This window comes from Lagenorhynchus albirostris, chromosome 11 (assembly GCF_949774975.1).
Source record: "Lagenorhynchus albirostris chromosome 11, mLagAlb1.1, whole genome shotgun sequence".
Taxonomy (NCBI): Eukaryota; Metazoa; Chordata; class Mammalia; order Artiodactyla; family Delphinidae; genus Lagenorhynchus; species Lagenorhynchus albirostris.
In genome coordinates, this window is record NC_083105.1 from 89637583 (window position 1) to 89658751 (window position 21169).

The 21169-nt window shown below is 35.6% G+C and overlaps 1 protein-coding gene across 1 annotated transcript in view; it reads left to right on the forward strand.

Annotated features, from left to right (window-relative positions):
* Positions 1-21169, forward strand: part of PLCZ1 (phospholipase C zeta 1) — a 42573-nt gene that overhangs the window by 12397 nt on the left and 9007 nt on the right. Inside the window, exons 4-10 of the mRNA XM_060165346.1 lie at positions 3248-3449; positions 6038-6182; positions 10099-10248; positions 13338-13577; positions 14843-14990; positions 19558-19674; positions 20763-20935. Coding sequence (XP_060021329.1) covers positions 3248-3449; positions 6038-6182; positions 10099-10248; positions 13338-13577; positions 14843-14990; positions 19558-19674; positions 20763-20935 — 1175 coding nt within the window. The remainder of the gene's footprint in view (positions 1-3247; positions 3450-6037; positions 6183-10098; positions 10249-13337; positions 13578-14842; positions 14991-19557; positions 19675-20762; positions 20936-21169) is intronic.

Consider the following 21169-nt stretch of genomic DNA (forward strand, 5'->3'; position numbering starts at 1 on the left):
CAATAAATAATTAAACATACAAATGGATAATTTCAGGGAGTGCTGCGTACTGTGAAAAAAATAAAATAGAGAGTAGACAAGCATGAGGTCTAGCTCTAGTTGGTTGTTTTTTATTTTTTAAACAACTTTATTAGAGCATAATTGCTTTACAATGGTGTGTCAGTTTCTGCTTTATAACAAAGTGAATCAGTTATACATATGTCCCCATAGCTTGGTTGTTTAGGAGAGTCCTTGATGGGGATGCGATATTTGAGCTGAGACGTAAGTGGTGAGAAAGAACTAGACATGTGACAAAATGGGGGAAGAGAAGTGTTGGCCCTGAGTTGGAGAATCGAGGAACAAGAGGAGGACAGTGTGGTTGGAACCTGGAGAATGAGGGCTAAAAGCATTTGGACAGAGATTAAGTCATGTTGGTCTTGTTGGCCACAATTAAGATTTTGGCTCATGATTCAGTGCCACGTAAAGACCTTGGAGGCTTTTAAGTACCATGGTGGTAAGACTGAAGATAGTGCTAGTAAGAGTTTGGTCTGATCACGATTAAAACTTTGCAGGTTTGCAACAAGATAAAGAGCTTGCATCAGAACGTAAAAAAAGTACATCTCTAAGCACATCTGATGAGTCCAGCTGACTTCTTTCCTTTCAATAGCAAAGACTTTCTCTAAGAAAGTAGTGAATTGATTTAGGCTCTGGTTCAAGCTCTTTATGTCATTGCCACCTGGAAACAACCAGTTCACAGACAAGCACTTTTAGTAGCATTATTCCAGTCAATATTCAAAAAAAAAAAATTGCCACTGTTACCTGCAGGTGGTAAATTAAAAGATACAAAGGGATAATGGGATGGTGCCAGTGACATCTTGGAATTGTGTTTGTATTTTAACCATAATATTACACTGTTCATCTATTTCATCTTTTGGGCCTTACTCTGCTTCCATTCAGATAGTTTCACACAGCCAAGACCTTGCATTTCATTTACATGGCTATTGATCACTTTAGAGACTTATTAAGGTCAATTTGAATTATGATCTTACAGTCCCAAATGCTGCCAAGTTTCTCAGTTTCATCCCACATTGATACTTGACATATGTCAATACCAAATAAGGAAAACCTCATTTTATTTTAAAAATAAAAATCCATGAGATTAATTCTCAGTCTGGTAATTTTTAAAGGCATAAGAGGAGTTTGTTTTCTATTCCAGTACCAAAGATAGTTACTTAATTAGTTAATAGTTCAAAAGGGCTATAGGCCAATCACTGCTAATTGCACTTGGAAAAAGAATAAATTCATGCAAATCATTACTATTAAAATATATGATGCCTTTGCCCCATACACTCACATGTTTCTAACTTTGCATAACTTTGAAATAGTTTGCATGACTGTAAACATTTTATGTATTTTCTTCTAGCTTTCATTTTTTAAACCAAAATTGTAAGAGCATTTTGAATGCTGGCTTTTTCATTTTTATGATGTCATAAACATTTACTTATGTCACTGTATATTTTTTTTCTGATACATTATTTGTAACGGCTGCTTAGTATTGTATCATAGCTTGAGATTTAATTTGTTTCCTCCCCTCATTTATTTTGCTTTTATAAATAATGCTAGTGTGAGCATTCTTGCACATCCATCTTTGTCTGAGGCTCTATTTCTGTAGTATAAATTCCCAGAAATAAAATTCTTTGCCAAGGATCAACACTCTCTATTCTAAAGTGAATACTCACACCAACTTTTAATTTGAGGTAAACTGAGTAATCAGCAACAAAAGCAACAGTAACTAACCTTTATAGAGCTAATATATAAAGTTAGTATGCAGGGATGGGTGTTATGATTACAGTAAGTCCCCTACATACGAACGAGTTCTGTTCTGAGAGCTAATTTGTAAATCCAATTTGTTCGTAAGTCCAACAAAGTTAACCTAGGTACCCAACTAACACAATCGGCTATATAGTACTGTACTGTAATAGGTTTATAATACTTTTCACACAAATAATACATAAAAAACAAACACAAAAAATAAAGAGAACATTTTTAATCTTACAGTACAGTACCTTGAAAAGTACAGTAGTACCAGCTACATCACTGCTGCTTTTACGCTTGCTTCTGGACATCCTGGGCTTGAAGTAAAGATACTGTACTACTTTATACAGTACTGTACAGTAAAGTATACAGAAGCACAACCACTTGTAGAGGATGCATGCACGTGACAGTGTACGCCAGACACATGAACTAACTTATGTGATTGGACATGCAAATTCAAGTTTGCATCTTTGAAAGTTGCAACTTGAAGATTTGTATGTAGGGGACTTACTGTACCACCATTCCAAAGATAGGGAGAAGTTAATTAACAGGCTCTTCATATAACAAATAAATGGATTTAACCCAAGCTGTCTCATTCCAGAGCCAGTGTTCTGCTTAAATAGATAATTTTGGTTTATATGATACTGAGTATAAAAGTTCAGAGATCATTTGCTAAAGATGGTAATATGCAAATGACTCAGCAATTGCATTTATAGGCATGCACCCAACAGAAACATGTACATATTTGCACCAAAAGACATGTCCTGGTTGTTTATAGCAGAACTTTTTATAATAACCCCAAACTGGAAATCATCTAAATGCCCATCAAGAATAGAACTGATAAACAAATTGTGGTGTACTCACACAATAGAAAGCTATATACAAATGGGAATAAAAAATGTCTAACTGTGTGCATCTACAAGAATAAATCTTATAAACAATGTCAGGCAAAATAAACCGGTCACAAAAAAATACATATTGTGTGAGTGCATTTATATAAAACACAAAAACCAGGGAAAATTGAATCTATGCTGGTAGAAGCCAGACCGTTGAATACACTTGGGGGTGGGGTGTGGGTGGAGGAAGACTAGAAAGTTAGCAGGAGGCGGTCTTCTGGGGTGCTGCTCTGTTCTTTCACCTTGGTGCTGGTTACGTAGATGTTTAGCTTGTGGAAATGAATGGATCTATGACATATGTACTTTGCTTGTATGTATTTTTAAAATATTAAAAATCAGAGATGATTAAATAATATATAATCTACTTGAATGTTGATATAAAAGAACTAAATATAAGAACCTTAGAAAAATTTGCTTCCAAAGAAACATTAAAAATAGTATTAATATTAATTCTAAATGAATATTCTAGAAACAAACTCTGCTACTAAGTTTTAAACTGAGATGTAATTTATATACTACTAATGATATTTCTGCATTCTTTTTATTTATTTTCATAGTTAAACAAGCACACCAGATGTCATTTGAAGGTTTTAGAAGATACATGGATTCGTCTGAATGTCTACTATTTAATAATAAGTATGAAAGTGTTTATCAAGATATGACTCATCCACTGAGTGATTATTTTATTTCAAGTTCACATAATACGTACTTGATATCTGACCAGTTAGTGGGACCAAGTGACCTTTGGGGATATGTAAGGTATTTCGATTTTTAAATCCATTATATTTTAAAGATGTTTGAAAGTTCCTGGTGGTGTCTACCTCAGTAGGTAATAATTCACAGTAAAAGAAGGCTATGCATGTTATAAAAACACATAGGGAAGAGGAATTTTGATTTGTACATATCTTGGATATCCAATCTTTGGGTGGTTGTATAATTTATTCAATATATTATTATCATACACTTCCCTTCTAATCCTGTCTGCCCACCTCCTCTCCCCGCTTATTGGCCCTTGGAAGTTTCCTGAGCAATTTGGATACTTCGTATAGGAAAATATGTGAAGAAGACTTTAAAAATCTTATTTAGCTAATCAGAACATCTGGGGTTTCTAAAATAATATGGTTAAAATTAATTCTCAGATATCTTAGTGCTATAAGGAAAACCAACACATACATTATATAATGTGGCATTTATAGATAATATATATACTTATATGTCAGACAATTTACATAGATTAAAGGCAGTCTACGCTGCACCATTCATTAATTTTGCGTCCTACAATGTATCATACTGTTAATACCAGTTTAGTTTCAGCTTCAGTTTAGTCAGTCAGCTGAAGATACAGTGGTGAGCAAGATTTTCAGAGTTGCTACACTCGTTTGTTCATGAGAATAGGCAGCTAATAAGCAGATAAACAAATCGATATTTCCAGGGACTGATTCATATGGAGAAGATGAACTAAGGTAATTGTGGGGTGAAGGGTGTTACTTTAATTGAAGGGTCAGGAAAGGCTTCTCAAGAGGATATAGTTGTGGTCTGAGTGACGATAAAGAGGAAGTTTCAGGTCTAGTGGAAGGGCATGCCAAGTAGAAGAAATAATCAGTGCTTGGCATGTTCACATGAGAGAAAGACAGCAAGTGTGGGTGGAAACAAATAAATGGAGAATGAAGGGAGGTGAGCTTGAGGAGGTAGACAGGATGCATTTATGAGGGTCTTAGAGACCATGGAAAGGAGAATGGATTTATTCTAGTTGCATTGGGAAGCCATTGGAGGGAATTTCCTTGGGATAATACCATAATTTGATTTACTTTTTACTGTGGCGGAAAGACTGATGGTGCAAGAGTGGAGGTAGAAGATGCTTTGGGAAGACATTGTAGCAGTCCAGGTGATGACGATCATTTAGATGGTGAATTCATGAGGCAGCAGCTGAGATAGAGGGCTGAATTTGAAATATTTCAAGGAGGCAGAGCCAACAAGGTGATTCACCCGGTGATTTGAAGAGAGGTATGAGGGAAAGAGAGTATCAGGATTTTGGACCTGATAACCTAGGATATGATGACATTGTGGACAGAGGTGGTAAAGCCTGAGAGAGGAGGCCATTGTAGGTTGTGAGGCAAAAGCAAAAGTTCTGTGATGGCCGTGTTCAGTTTGAGATATCAATTAGTTATCAAAGGGCTAGGTCAGATAGTCAGTTGAGTGTATGTGTCTGGGATTTAGAAGAAGTATCCAGACTGGAAAAATAGGATTGGAAGCCATTGGTATATAGGTGATATTCAAAGCTATGTGATTGGGTGATATTACTTAGGAAAAATCATAGAAAAGATATCTTATAATCCCATGATAACATCAAACTTAGAAATTAATATTGCTTCTCCAGTTTAAAATCTAAGTAAATACATAAATCCACAAACTCAGAAATATATCTATTTAGAATCCTGTAAAGATTGCCCCATTCATAGCTCTACTTTTATTACAGAAATTTCTATTTATACCTCATTATATTAATTTTTTAAAGAGAGAAACTACACATTTTAAACAGGTTGACTTAGAAATACAGAAAATTACTTTTGAATTCCAAGAAAGTGTTCCACCCATGTGAAAATTTAAAGTTAAGTTTAATTGTATTTCTTCCTTTATTTCCTTACACACCTGTGGAAGATACACTCAAAATGCAAGTCTTTCAAAATTTCTCTACTTATGAGAGGTGATGTAATGCAGTGTTTACCTATTAATGTTTAAGTTTCTGGTGCTAATCTTTCCTCCCTTTCTCTCATTTGTTAATTATATGATAGATATAACATTCTTGTGTCTCAGTTTCCTCCTCTTTAAAAGAGGAAAACTAATATTAACTGCATTAAATATTTTAATCCACAAAAAGCCACTTAAACTTATTTAAGTGGAGAATTTCTTTCCTGAGTGAGAGACAAATTTTCATTATTCGTTCCCACGTCATTATTCATTCATTTCACTCCGTGTCTCCATGAGACAGTGAAAAGTGCCCTCCACACCACCGCTGGGGGAGAGACAACTTTCTTTTACATGCTTCTGAGTAAAAGGGTTGGCATGACACAGTGCAATCCACTCAAAACATTTTTGCCGGGGACCAAACCGTGTAGTTAAAATAAGCAGCTTGGTAAAGGTTGGCTTGATCTAAGGATGTAATTAAACCTACCTAGAGATGTAGCAAGAATCAGTATTATTTAGGTTGTCCTCCATGAAAAATTTTTTTCCCATAAAACTACAGAGGGTTTTGATCTATTAGTAGGGAATGAAATTCATGTAGTATTTTGTTAAAGGTATAAACCATAATCTAGGAATGACCATTTATTTTGTTTAAATTTTACTAGTGCCCTTGTGAAAGGATGCCGTTGTCTGGAAATTGACTGCTGGGACGGATCACAAAATGAACCTGTTGTATACCATGGCTATACATTCACCAGCAAGCTTCTGTTTAAAACTGTTATCCGAGCGATACACAAATACGCATTCATAGTACGTGCATATCTTTGTTCAATTAGTTATGTAAACATAAGATAATTTACTTGTTTCAAAATCCTATAATGCTTGACCTTAGTTTAGATCAGTAATATTTCCAATTGTGGGTTATGATCCATTAGTCGGCAGTGAAATCCATGTAGTATATCATTAAAGGTAGATTTGTCAAAGTTAATCTCAGGTAGTAAGGTACATGTGGTTTCATGGAACTTTTAAAAAAATTTTAAAAATTTTGTATAAGCAGGTTCTTATTATTTATTTTATGCATATTAGTGTATATATGTCAATCCAGATCTCCCAGTTCATCCCACCCACCCCCCCATACTTTTCCCCCCTTGATTTTCATGGAACTTTTTGTTTAATTATATAATATATATTATGTGTGTGTGTGTATGTGTGCACACGTGTGTATTGTGTCATAATATAAATTATATTTCTTACCATGAGTTAATGGCCAGAACAGTTTGAGAAATACTGGCCTATGTAATAGTAAATATTTTACCAACATTCGAATATTTTACTTTCAAGACACAAATGTCAAAAATGTATTATCTCAACTTTTGGCATTTTTTCTACTATAATGTCAACTATTTATACAGAAGTTGACTTTAGATTTCAAAATTATTGTTAAATGTATTAAGTTACAGATTCAAAGATTTAATTCTTTTTAGAGCTTCTTAATTCAGCTTAAAAATCCTCGTCTATAAATTGAGCTGGTTTTAACAGTCATTGAATTCTGAATAATACTTGATTCCATTGACAAGCTTGGCTAATTCAGTACCTTCAGACATTTTAAATTGTTTTTTTAAACTTAGTATATGTGATTTCTTTCTTAACTACTTCAACCATAGTGCAATTGAAGAGATTTAATTAACAAAATCTTACTACTTAATGTATATTTAATAAATTAAACTTACAAATTCGAAAAGCCTAAAGTACTCCTAAATAAGTCAATGTATTATCTGTAAACATAAGCATAACTTAAAATCACACAGTTAAATCAATTGCTCCATTATTTATTAGAAATAGAGTATAAAATACTAAATATTCACAAAATAAATATAAAATATTTAAAAATTTATCTTAGTATAAAACCTTGATATATGGCATTAATTCTCTTAAACAACTAATTTCTGATGATTTCTAAATTTATATCTCTATCCAAACTTCTCCCTTGAATTTTACACCAATATAGACAACTTCCGATTTGACATTTCCACTTGCATATTTAATAGGTATAATTAACTTAACATGTTTAGACTTGAGCTCCAGATAATATTCCTCTTTTTCCTAGTCCCACTTTTCCCGTGGTCCTTCCCATCTCAGTTAATGTTAACTTTTATGTGTTCGGCCTAAATCATTGTTGTCAGCATTAACAGTCCCTTCTTTTCTCTCTAACCCCTCAATAAGTTCTTCAGCAAATCCTCTTGACTCTACTTTCAAAATATACACTGAATTTCCCCATTCTCACTGTCACTGTGCTGGTCAACTACCATCACCTCTCACTTGGATTATTACAATGGCTTCTTATCCAGGGTTCCTGCTTCTCTCCCTCCTCCCCTGTGGTTTCATCTCAATATATCAGCCAGAGTGACTTTTTGGTAAGTCAAGTCATGTCATTCCGCTTTTCAAACCCTTCAATCCCACTCAAAATAGAAGCTAAGGTCCATACCTTGACTCCCAAGGCCCTACATGACCTGTTTTCCATTACCTCTCTGACCTCTCCCTTGTTCTTGTGACCATTCTGGCCTCCTTACCCTTTTTCAGACATATCTCAAAGCGTTTGCACTTGCTATTCCCTTCGTCTGAAATACTCTTCCCAAATATTTGAGTAGCAAACTCTCTCACTTCATTCAGGGTGGGTAACTGAGGGAATAAAAGGAAATAGAGACAATCTTAAAATTAAAATGACTTGCAAGGATGGACAAACCCCTACAGCTTCTAAGACTCCAAAGAGTAAGCGATGGAATAAAAAAAAGGCTTTGAGCAACAGACTCAATGAGACTTCTCAGTTGGATAACGTGACACAGTTTTGCAGCAAAGATTAGATCAAAGGTTGAACTTTTTGCTCAATATAGTCACCATTAATTTGGGGAAGAGAGAACAATGAAATAAAATAGACTTGATAACTGTGGCTTGAAAAGAACTTTGGATATAGTTACTGACACATGTGACTTACTAGAAACAAACATATGAAATTGAAGTTTTTGAGGAAGTTGTATTGCTAAAAACTAAACCAAACATAAGTCTGACTTGTTAGGTGAACCTTAAAACAACGCTTGGTCAGGAAGTGAGCTGCAAAAGTGGCTTGGCTTTAAGGAAAGCCAACTCCTCAGCACATGTTTTAGATATGAACAAGGAGGGTAATGCCAGAGGATCTTCCCAGAGGGTGGAGCCAAAGACCACAGAAGACAAAAAAAAAAATGAGTTCTTCCCAGTGAGTGAAGTCAGGGCCTAATCAAGAAATCCATTTGCTAGGCCTTCACTTTGCCTAGTCTCAAAATCACTTATTATATTTGGGAAAAGAATTTTACACTATTCTCTTAATATTAGACTGAGTCAATATGTACATGGGTATTTACGAGAAGGTCATTTTTTAGGCCGAACCCCAAAGATATTAGGTTCTAATTCCTGGAAATTATAAATGTTACTTTATTTGGAAAAAGGGTCTTTGCAGGTGTGATGAAGTTAAGAATCTTGAGATGAGAGATTATCCTGAATTATCTGGGTGGGCCCTAAATGCCATCATATGTATCCTTATTAGTGGGAGGTAGAGGGAGATTTAATACACACAGAAGAGGAGGCAATGTGAAGATGAGGGGCAGAGATTGGAGTGATGTGGCCACAAGCCAAGGAATGCTGGCAACCACCAGCAGCTGGAAAAGGCAAAGAACAGATTTCCCCTAGAGCTGCTGAAATTTTAGCCAGTGAAACTGATTTCATTTTAACCAGTGAAACTGATTTCAAAATCTTGGCCTCCAGAATTATGAAAAGATGAATATCTGTTGTTTCATGTGACCAAGTTTATGACAGTTTGTTACAACAGCCATAAGAAATTAATATACTCATACATTAATAAGGCATAATATTATATGTGATATATGTAACATATGACATATATATCAAAGGTCTGTAATAATGCAGCAGACCTTGCAATTCCTTTTCTTATTATTCTAAATTGGTAAATTTGTGTCCTGATAATTATATGTGGAAACAAAATAAAGAAAATAATTTTGAATAAGATCCCAAAAGGAGTGCTGTTCACTATTTTGTGACAAATTTAAAAGTTACAATGGTGACTAAGGGCAGAAAATATCTTTGTTGAGTCACTTTTACTTACTAGATACTCTTTATTATTAAAAATTGGAAATATCTTTATCTTTGTTTTTAATTATAAAGCAATGAGTTTTGATTATAGAATTTAAAATTGAAAAAGTAGAAAATTAACCTTTTTTTAACTTACCAGGGTTAAAGTTTTTCCTAAAAATATCTAAACATATATATGTAGTTTAAAAAAAGATGTAGAATCTCACTCTTTGGCAACTTGTTTTTCTTCATAAGACTAGATCGTAGATAACTTTCTGTAGAGTATATATAGTTCTACCTCTTTTGTGACAGAGTTATATCATTCCTTTAAAAGGATATGCCATAATTTATTTAAACAAGTACCCACTGTTGGGTGCTTCAGTTTTTTTTCCTATACTTCTAATGCAAATAGTAATAATTTTCCTTTTTATACAGATTTAATGTTCCATTTTGTCAGATTCAAAACTATTTTCAGTTTAAAGAAAACGTAATAATTTTGCGAAGGTACTGAACATTAGAAATGTTTTAAAATTAAGTGCTTCTATAAATTGCATTAAATTTATTGAGGAGTTTTGATTAATAACTGTAGTAATGGTTAATTTTTTAGACATCTGACTACCCAGTGGTGCTCTCTTTAGAAAATCACTGCTCCCCTTCCCAACAAGAAGTGATGGCAGACAATTTGCAGTCTACTTTCGGAGACGCCTTGCTTTCTGATACTCTTGATGATTTTCCAGACAAATTACCTTCACCAGAGGTAACACTTTGTCTGAGAAGCTCAGGTTAAGAAAAAGAGAAAAAAACATGCTACTATTGTATTGGCCCATGAAACTGGGCTAGAGATCAATGACAGATGCTTAGTTTTGATTATTTATCGAGGTGTATCTTTGCAATGTGTTTCCGAGGAAATAGTCCCGTGAGCATGTAGGTGAATACATTTTGATAAAGAGAATATAGAGAGATATACCTAAAAATTCACATTTTAATTGTGCGTTATATCCCATGTGTCCAAAATTTCAAGTCAGTTAATATTAGACCACAGGAATTTGGTATGTTTTACAGGCCAAAGGCTAAGAAAGAGGCAAAGATCTAGGCTGTAAATAGAATTCATGCCCAATACCTCAGCATCTGGGTGGCAGGTTCCCCCTTTTTTAATCTGCTCTTTTCAATGTCCCTGTCTCTACAGACGTCTTACCATCTTCAGTTGAGCATACTCAAGTATTTGGTTTAAAAAAAGCACGCACACCCTACCCTCAGGATTGCAGTTTCTACTCCAGCTATCTTTTTATTTTATTATTTCCTTTCTCAACCCAAATTTTCATTTCCTTGTCTCCTCACAACCTACCTAATCAGGCTTCCTCTTCCATGTGCACCAAGTAAGTATTTCAGTGTGCTCATCACTTTCCTACCAGTAAATTCTTTTTTTTTTTAATATTTATTTTCTTTTTTTTTTTGGCTGTATCGGGTCTTAGTTGCAGCACGTGGGATCTTTGTTGAGGCTTGTGGGGTCTTTCACTGGAGCACATGGGCTTCTGTAGTTGTGGAGTGCAGGCTCCAGGTCACATGGGGTCTGTAGCTGTGGCACTTAGTTGCCCCGTGTCATGTGGGATCTCAGTTTCCCAACCAGGGATTGAACCTATGTCCCCTGCATTGAAAGGCGGATTCTTTACCACTGGACCACCATAGAAGTACCCACTACCAGTAAATTCTAACGGACCTATTTCAGCCTTCCTCTGACTTGTTGCCTTGACAACATTCAACGCTATGGATGCCTCCTTCCTTTCCGTGAAACACTTCCTTCTGTAACACCACATTCTTCAGGCTTTCCTCATTCCTCTCTGGCCACTCTTCAGTTTCGTCTGCTGGTCCATTCTCCTCACCCCAAATTTTATCAGGTGATAAATGAACTTTTTTCTTTTTTGACACCCCTAACCAATAGTTTAATTTTGACATGTCATCATTTTGGTAGATATAATATATATTTGTAATATTTGAATATCCCCCTTTATATTTTTCTTTATTTTATTTAGATGAGTAGAAAATTTAAAGATGAAAGTATTATGACACTAAGGACAAGAGGTATAGGACTCACGATAGAATTAAGACAGAGAAAAATAAACTGAACAAATGGACAAACTGTGACTCTTTCACCTGATGAGAAATGCTCACAGGCTAAACGTGTTCAATTATGACAGAAAAGAAATATTAAACAACTTGTGCAGAGTGCTGTAAACACATCATCAGAGATTAAATCTAAGAGTCATGGTCTAATTCAGGAAATTATAATAATAATTTCAGTTTTCTAGGAATAGAATTCCTCCTCTTGTTATTTATAAATCTAATTTTTAGTATTCAGATATATAATTTCCATTAAAGCTTTTGCTTCCACACTAAAGGAGATGCTTTCCAATGAGTAAATGAGAAATTAGAGATAAAGTCATTTTCTCATACTGCACTTAGCCCTCAGTATACAAAAGAATTGCCTGGAGACTTGTTAAAGAGACATAATTCTGTCCCACAATTCAAGATTCTGCTTCTCTAATTTTGAAGTAGATTGCAGAAATCTTTTCTTTTAACAAGCACCCCAGGTGATGCTTTTGACACTTGTGGTTGCAGAGTGCACTTTGGTAAACTCTGTATTAGTAAAACGAGGGTCATGGTAAAAGAGAGAAGACCCAAGATGATGGAATAATTTGAGTGGGTACCTGAGGATGACAAAGAGAAGGGCAATCAAAGCTCCTCAAAGAAAAGAACTTTAGGGACTTCCCTGGTGGTCCAGTGGTAAGATCCCACATGCCGCGGGACAGCTAAGCCCACGTGCTACAATTACTGAGCCTGTGCGCCTCAACTAGAGAGCCTGCGTGCCACAAACTACAGAGCCCACGTGCTCTGGAACCCATGCACCACAACTACAGAGCCCACAGCTAGAGAGAAGCCCGTCCGCCGCAACCATAGGTCCCGCATGCTGCAACAATGATCCCGCGTGTCACAACTAAGACCCAACACAGCCAAAAATAAATAAATACATACATAAAAACATTATAATAAAAAAAGAAAGGAATTTTTCTTCATAGGGTAGATCCCAGTAACATTATATACAATGTACCAGGCACTTACTAAATATGTTTGTTAAATTAATGAATATTTGAAAAGGGCAGAAATAAGTAAGTGAAAGAAAGGAACCAGAAGGCTTTGGATTTAGAATGAGTGACCCAGATGGTGAATTTTGCCATGCTCCTAGTTTTGATGGGCAGGAAATATTAAGTTGATGATGCTCGTATGCAATACAGTTGAAATGTGAAGATTTATAAATCTTTAGCTTAAATTTAGTCTTTACTAGATGTCAAATACTATAATAGACATTTTTATATACCTGATCTCATATAATACTTTTAATGTTGGATAAGAGAGTGATGACCTGAAGCATTCACTACCAGAAGTTATAACATTCTAACTTCTGTAACATTGAAAAAATATATATATAATTATATAAATAATAATTTATATAAAATTATATAATTTTAATAATAATCTATAGAAAATTATATATATATAATTTTTGTGTATTTCAAATTTGTGCATAGTAATAATTTATGGAATGTAGAAGAAATAGAAAAGAAAAGAAAGCCCCAATCATTACAGGCGTATTTTTTGGTGAATTTTGGTCAATACAATATCACTGGTTTCTGTTAGGTTTTTAGGAATATGGAAAAAAGATGGAGCTTTTGCATATCTTACTACTGTGGGCAAATTGACAATATGATGAAAGACTTTTCGATGACAATGACAAGTGCAGATTTACCTGTGCATGTGTAATTGTATCTTTCTTTCGAATTGTTTCTGTAGGCATTAAAATTCAAAATATTAGTTAGAAACAAGAAAATAGGAACTTTAAGGGAAACCCGTGAAAGGAGAGGTTCTGATAAGCATGGTCAGGTAGAGGAATGTGAAGAAGAAGAGGAGGCAGAGCAAGAGGAGGAGGAAAATGAGGCCAAAGGACCAGAACCATCGGATGCTTTTCAAGATGATTTGGAAAAGGAGGCAGAGTCAAAAGGGGCAGTCGGAATTCCACTCTTCAAGAAAAAGGTGAGATGAGGCTTTGCGAAAGCCTTACAAGTGATTGAAAAGTTGTCTTATTGTTTTCTTGAGTAGTTTTAAAACATTTTGGAGGAAACATCTTTTTCCTACTTATAATAACTTCAGTCTATTATTTAAAATTTGTTTGGAAAAAACTAGCAGTGGACAAGAAGTTTTAGAAGTCATCTCTTCCTGTATTAGCTGTTTGTGATTATTTTTTTCTCTACAGCTAACAAATATTATGCCTTCTTATGTATTAGACACTGTGCAGTGTACAAAAGATAGTGTATCTGCTCTGAAGGCGATCATACTGTCAGAGACAAGAAAAGCACTATTTATATTATATAGTATTTTAAGTATACAAGTTAGCATGACAAAGGAAGGTATACACAGTTGCAAGGGATACAAAACTAATTCAGCTGGTTTAAGTAAAATGTGAATTAATTCAATTGGTCCACAGAAATGAAAAGTTTAGGGAAAGGGATTCTAATTTCAGGAATGACTTGGTTGAAGTGTATCAAACAAAGTCCACAGAAATTTCTTTCTCCAACTTTGGCCCTACTTTTCCTATATTGGTGCAAGCCTTTGCCAAGCTTCAGTTTTACATGCTTTCAGATTCAAATCCAATGGAAGGCCTATCTATCTCTCAGCTGACCAAGCAGATTCTTTTTGTACATTGGCTATGATCCAAGCTGTGCGCATCCTTGAGCCACTTACTGTGGGGAATGCAGAGCTCTGGTTAGCCAGGCCCAGTCCACGTTACCGACACTTAAGCACATGGATTGAGCATGCGCAGGAAGTGTTTTCCAAAAAAAAAAAAAAAAGAAGAAGAACACTTTGGAAGGGGCTAACAGAAGTGCAAAGGGTATAGATACTGGGCTATAGAAGAGCAATAGAGTACTCTACAACAGAAGTTATTCCAAAATGTTAGATCACATTGGAAATATATTTACTCATGACTAAAATTCTTGAATTTGTAGAATTCCTGATACTAAACTAGGACCTTTGGGATAAAGGAAATAGAAATAATTGCCATCCTCAATACTTATTACATTAATTGGGATTTTAGGTTTAGGTTGTCTCATAATTGACATTAAATGTTGTCATAATAGAACATATTCACATTGACCCAATCCAAATAGTTTTTGAGGATATAATCTTATGAAAAGACTAAAATCATTGATTTGAAAGCGTATTTTCTTTATTGAAAAAATAATTTTTCAAATGATTAGTGCAAATATGTGAAATTATTGCCTTTTTTTTTCACCGCAAAGTTAAAAATAGCTACGGCCCTATCTGATCTTGTTATTTATACTAAAATTGAGAAGTTCAGAAGTTTTCACCATTCAAGACTGTATCAACAATTTAATGAAAGTAACTCTATTGGGGAGTCACAAGCCCGAAAACTTTCAAAGTTGAGACGTAAGTTCTTATGATTCAAATAGATGAAGTGTTTAAACAAGTTATATTCACTTTTAAGCTGTCAAAATTGATCAATGATGTTTACAAAAGCTATATTCTAGTACAATTTCAACATATTTAACATATTTTAAAAAGGGTTATATGCCTCAGGTCGCATTAAGTTTTATTTCACAGAACTCAACCATTATTTTGTCATGAAATTTTGATTGCGAATGTCCAGTATGGACACTTTGTTGGGAGGGGCTGTGGTGAGCAGTTTACATGGGAGAGCAGTGAGTGACAAGGCTACAGAGGTAGGCAAAGCCAAATTACAAGGAACTTGGACTTTGTCCTGCAATCCAAAGTGAGTAGGAAAAGATTGAAATCTCAGGAGTCACATGATCCCCTGTGTGTTTCTGAAAGATGCCTCTGTTAGTGCATAAGGGTGACACCGTCTGCAGGGAGGAGATGATAAAGGCTTATGGTGGGGAGACTGGAGCCAGGATGAACTTTGTGGACTCGGTGGGCACTAAGCGGTAGAGTTAAATAGACTGGGAGGCTGTATCTCTAAGGTGAAGAAGAGGGAAAAAATGGTACCCAGGGGCTTCCCTGGTGGCGCGGTGGTTGAGAGTCCGCCCACCGATGCAGGGGACACGGGTTCGTGCCCCGGTCTGGGAGGATCCCACATGCCGCGGAGCGGCTGGGCCCGTGAGCCATGGCCGCTGAGCCTGCGCATCCCGAGCCTGTGCTCCGCAACGGGAGAGGCCACAACAGTGAGAGGCCCGCATACCGCAAAAAAAATAAAATAAAAAAATAAATAAATAAAAATGGTACCCAGGCCAGACTGCCAGATGGCTGTGTACCTGCAGAGGGACCATGTGTCTCTGCATCTTCTTTTCACTGTCTCCTGACTCTACATCTGAGGTGGGTTTATTCTGCTTGGTAGAGCCCGAGACACAACAGGGAAAGAGAATGGGAAGAAGACGCTACCTTCTTCTCAGACTTATATGGCAGGGAATATCATCAACTTAAAAAGGGATGGTCTGTCAGGAGGGGAAATTTTTTCCGTCTATCCTTCTTGAGTTCTTGTGGCTGGACTACTAATAAAACTGACGCAAGTCATATTGACAAGAGAAAAAGAAACAAAATTTAATTCATATAAATGGGACCTAAGAAGTGACCAAAGTCAACAGGTTTTATACTTTTTAGACAAAGAAACAATAAATTTGTGAGGAATTGACAGGACAAAGAAACTTAGGTTTTGGGTGACCAATTAGTGAAGAATTCAAACAGCGTTTGGGCTTGGGGTAGTAAATTAAAGAAGTCACAAAGTTTGTTTTCACAGTCTTCTCAGCCCTGAATTCCCTGTCTTTGGTGGGAAGGGTGTCCTATGTTCAGACGCAGGGAGTGCATCTTTCACATGAGACATTTATTTCCTGCTTTGAAGGAGACAGAAAGGAGGGATAGAGCGTCCCTCTTGCATTGGCCATTTCTTAAGTCACTTTAATTCAAAATAATCAATATGCCACTGAAGCACATTTTAGGGGCAGCCTACCCTGTGCCTCAACAATTAGCTTAATAATCAGAATCAGGTGACTCTCCATATCCTTTTTAAAATTGCAATCTACCGTCTTATGTAGAAGTGCTGTGGCAGAGAAATCAGCACCTGCGACTGACTTGAGAAAAGCTGTTGGCTATTAGGAAATGCAGATTCTGGTATATTTGTTGGTTAACCTCATTTGGCTGGCCATTGGTACCCTAGGGTGTTTTTTCTTGGCCTCTCACTGTTGTGGCCTCTCCCGTTGCAGAGCACAGGCTCGGGATGCGCAGGCCCAGCGGCCATGGCTCACGGGCCCAGCCGCTCTGCGGCATGTGGGATCCTCCCGGACCAGGGCACGAACCTGCGTCCCCTGCATTGGCAGGCGGACGGACTCTCAACCACTGCGCCACCAGGGAAGCCCAACCCTAGGGTTTTGAGGCATGCTTTAGCTTATCTCCTCAAACTGCCTATTAGAAAGATCCTATATAGGGCTTTTTTTTTTTTTTAAATTGAGGCTTGCGACCAAAAGTCAATTCAGTAGATCTAAATGACAGTTAAAAGAATAGAGTAGAGCAGAATGGAATGGAATAGAACAAAATGGAATGGAATAGAACAAAATAATAGGATGGAGAAGATGTATTGTAGGCAGGAAGAATAAGTATTGTTTTGTGAAACAATTTTGTGTGTGTGGTGTTGGGTTGTGATATAAAGCATATTTTTTACTGTGAACTGTTGTCAACAGAGTTTGAATATGAATGACCTACTTTACTAGCCTCCATTCTTTCAAACTATCGGATGGTTTTTGTTGTTGTTCATGGGGACAGGACATGTGGGCACAGCAAAAGTCGTTATAATTCTCTCACTCTCATCATATTAAACACTTGCTCAAAATCTGAAAAGGGACTGGGTAGTTCAGAGCAGAGTCATAAAATATAGCATCAGCGTTTCTTTGGAAAGAGTATAGAATATTTTTCTTGTGCCAAAAGTTAATAGTAAATAATTAATGATTGGGCAAAGATGTTCTGCAAGGATGTCTATCATTAAAAACAATAAACATCATTAAGTTTATAATAGGGAAAAATCAGAAACAGAAATTTTCATATGTGTGAATGCTTTTCAGTTATTTAAAAATAATGTCGTAGGTGAATATTATTGAAATGGAATGATTTTCATGTTATCTTAGTAAGTTAAAAAATGGAAGTTTATAAAAGGGAATAAACAATAAGATTCAATTAAAAATAAGTATATACATATGACAAAAGAATGGAAATATATATATACCAAGAGGTTATCAGGGTTATTATTTGAGTGGTGAGATTATATGTTGTTTTCTTATTTTTTCTTATTTAATTTTCACATTTCTCATGCTATGTGAAAAAATAGCACGTTTAATTTCTAAATCTCAGAAGTAACAAAATCATGTTAAGGGTCCATAGTGATCATTCATGTTTATTGCTTTGTAGATGAAAAAAATTAAGACCCAGAAGAGTACGCATTTTATCAACAGATAGACATCTAGTTTAGGACTGGATAAGGGATCATGACACTTGGACACACAAAGTGCATTTGTACATGAGCAGCTTCAAAGTGAACTTTTCCTCAAGGAGAGGATAACTTCTAAAATTGAGTGTTAATTAAATTAACTGTAATTACTATTAACTTCAGTAACTGGAATTTTTTACCTGAAAATGCTTCCTAAGGAACAGTTTTTAGGATGAGAGTGGCAATGATTCTGTTCTAGCCTGAAGAGCAAATAGAGTGGACATAGGCAATAACCATTTCTTCCATGACTGGTCACCATATTAGCAGAAATAGTTGTGGGAAAAGGATCTGCTTAGTGAAAGAATAAAAACCTTGGAGAAACATAAAATCTATGTTCAAAAATTTGAGGGATGTCCAATGGTATATGGTGTAAATTAGTTTTGAATCTGAAGTGATTTAAATAGAATTACTAGAAATGTGTAAAAAATATAAGTAGAAACATAAAGAATATGTATAGAAACTGAAACAGACTGTGTGTGTGTGTGTGTGTGTGTGTGTGTGCTTCAAGTATAGACATTGTCTTCCTTTCCTTGTAAGGAAAACATTTGAAATAATCAGAAGTATTGGGAGATAGCAAGTTCTCTTTTTTTTTTTTGAAGAACAAATACGTTTTATTTTTTAATAACTTTATTTATTTATTTATTTTTGGCTGTGTTGGGACTTTGTTGCTGCACGCTGGCTTTCTCTAGTTGCAGTGAGCATGGGCTACTTTTCTTTGTGGTGTGCGGGCTTCTCATTGCAGTGCCTTTTCTTGCTGAGGAGCATGGGCTCTAGGAGCGTGGGCTTCAGTAGTTGTGGCGCACAGGCTTAGGTGCTCCATGGCATGTGTGATCTTCCTGGACCAGGTCTCGAACCAGTGTCCCCTGCATTGGCAGGTGGGTTCTTAACCACTGTGCCACCAGGGAAGTCCTGCAAGTTCTCTTTCAATGGAGGGATGCAAACAGAAATTGAATGAATTTTGGGGAAAGATACTATGGTGGTTAGAAGGTCAGCTGGAAGCTGAGTTGAGTAACTTTAAGGTCCCTTTCAGCCCTGAGGATCTGTTAAATATTCAACTTGATTAACTTGGATGACATCACATAGTTTTATATGACTTCCGTGCAATTCTTTCCTAATGTGAAAACCAAAGTGAAAAAAACCAAAATGGGTAAAGATACTTTTGTTTTCAAAAATGGATGCATTTTATTTTGGAATTTTATATACTCTATATCAAAGTGAAATTAATTTGGATGTGAACAAAAAGAAATATATTATCCAATTGTTTCTTTCTTTGAGTGAATAATTACATAAAATTGTTTAATAAAAATGATTATTAACTTTTCAATAACAGTGAATTACTCTGCCAAACAAAGGCATGAATTTATTTTGATTTTCATGAATTGCAAATATTTCTGCCAGGACAATAGACATCAACATTATTGAAACTGTTGTAGAATTAAATAAATATATAGACATAGTAGTTTATTTGAAATCTTTGAAATGTTTTAATAAATTTCTTTTTTTTAGCCAATGAATTTATTCTTCACACCACGAAGTTCATTACCAGAATATATCCCAAAGCAACAAGAGCAGACTCTTCTAATTTTAATCCTCAAGAATTTTGGAATGTAGGTTGTCAAATGGGTATGTTACATAGGATATTGAGTTTTTTGCAAAAATAAGATAAAATAAATTCATTTTGTGAATTAATAAAAGATTCATGAAAAGAGCTTCCTTTGAAGAATTTTCGAGCCTGGGTGTTTTGGAGTCAAGCAATGATGAATCAATGGCTTCAAGAGTTGAAGTTAATCCTAAATAGGTTGAAAAGGGTAAATCTAGGTGAGGGTAGAAGCATGGAGGTTAAATTCATGAGGAGTTTGCATGGGAATTGTAGGAATGGGAAAAAGAAACCAAAAAGAGATGTAAGAGAACAGTGAAGATAGAGTCCTTTGCTTGAAAGATTTGCTAAGGGCCTCTTCAAATCGAGTGGCCTCTGCTTTTTGTACTTTAATCACGTCTGCATTCATAGTATTGAAAAGTAAGACTGCATAGCTTTGTTATTTGTCCTTGACTGACTCTCCTTATTCCAAATTGATCAACTGGTGTACCAGTGGGACTAACCAGTCAGAAAGTGCCAGGTGTTAACCCTTCTGCTGCTCGATTGGGACAAGGCCCATAGGTTTTCAGAGAGGGAGGGGGTGGGATCAGGATGCTGGGGAGGGCAGTGGGGGGTAGATGGTGGTACTGCATATAGTGGCTGTTTACCAGCCTATACGGAGTTGTTTCTGTATTTTAACAACAATTACTGCTCTGCCTGTTCCTCGCTTTCTCCTCAAGTGATTACAGTACCTCTTTAGACCTGAAAGTTTATGATACAGTTGGTGTCTTCCCTTCCAGCATTTAATGACTGATTTTCTTTACTCTCATATTTCCTGAATGTTTTCTGACATGTACATTGCTATTCTATAATCTATGCTGTATGCCATTTTGATTTTTTAACTCAAAGCTGTAAAATAATTTGCAGATTAAATTTTGAAACTCACCTTCATATGTTAACAAAGACATGGCAAAAGGAAAGGTTTAAAAATCATGACTTATTTGGCAAATGCTTGCTCTTAAAATGTTCGAAGATATATAATCCATGATTAGGTTTCAGTAAACTGTTTAGTTGCGTTTCTTTAGATATACCCTCTGTTTCCTGACAATGTCAAAATACTCTTTTTCCCTCACAGTGGCCTTAAATTTCCAGACCCCTGGTCTGCCTATGGATCTTCAAAATGGGAAATTTTTGGATAATGGTGGTTCTGGATATATTTTGAAACCACACTTCCTAAGAGATAGTAAAACAAAGTTTAATCCAAATAAAGCACTAATGGACAGTAATCCAGTCATACTTATGATAAGGGTAAGATTCATTACTTTTTCTTTTACCTTTATTGGTTATGATATAAGCTAGATAGTATGCATTAATATTTTTAGTTCTATTGATTTTCTTTAATGCCTTTTAAATTTCTGTTAATCTTTTCAGGTAATGTAGGTGGGTGGTATTTCAGCATCCTTCCATATCTGAAAAATGTCTTTCTGTTGCCTTTTTGCATGAATGAAAAAAATTGCATAGTTCTAATTTAGAGGAACTAGT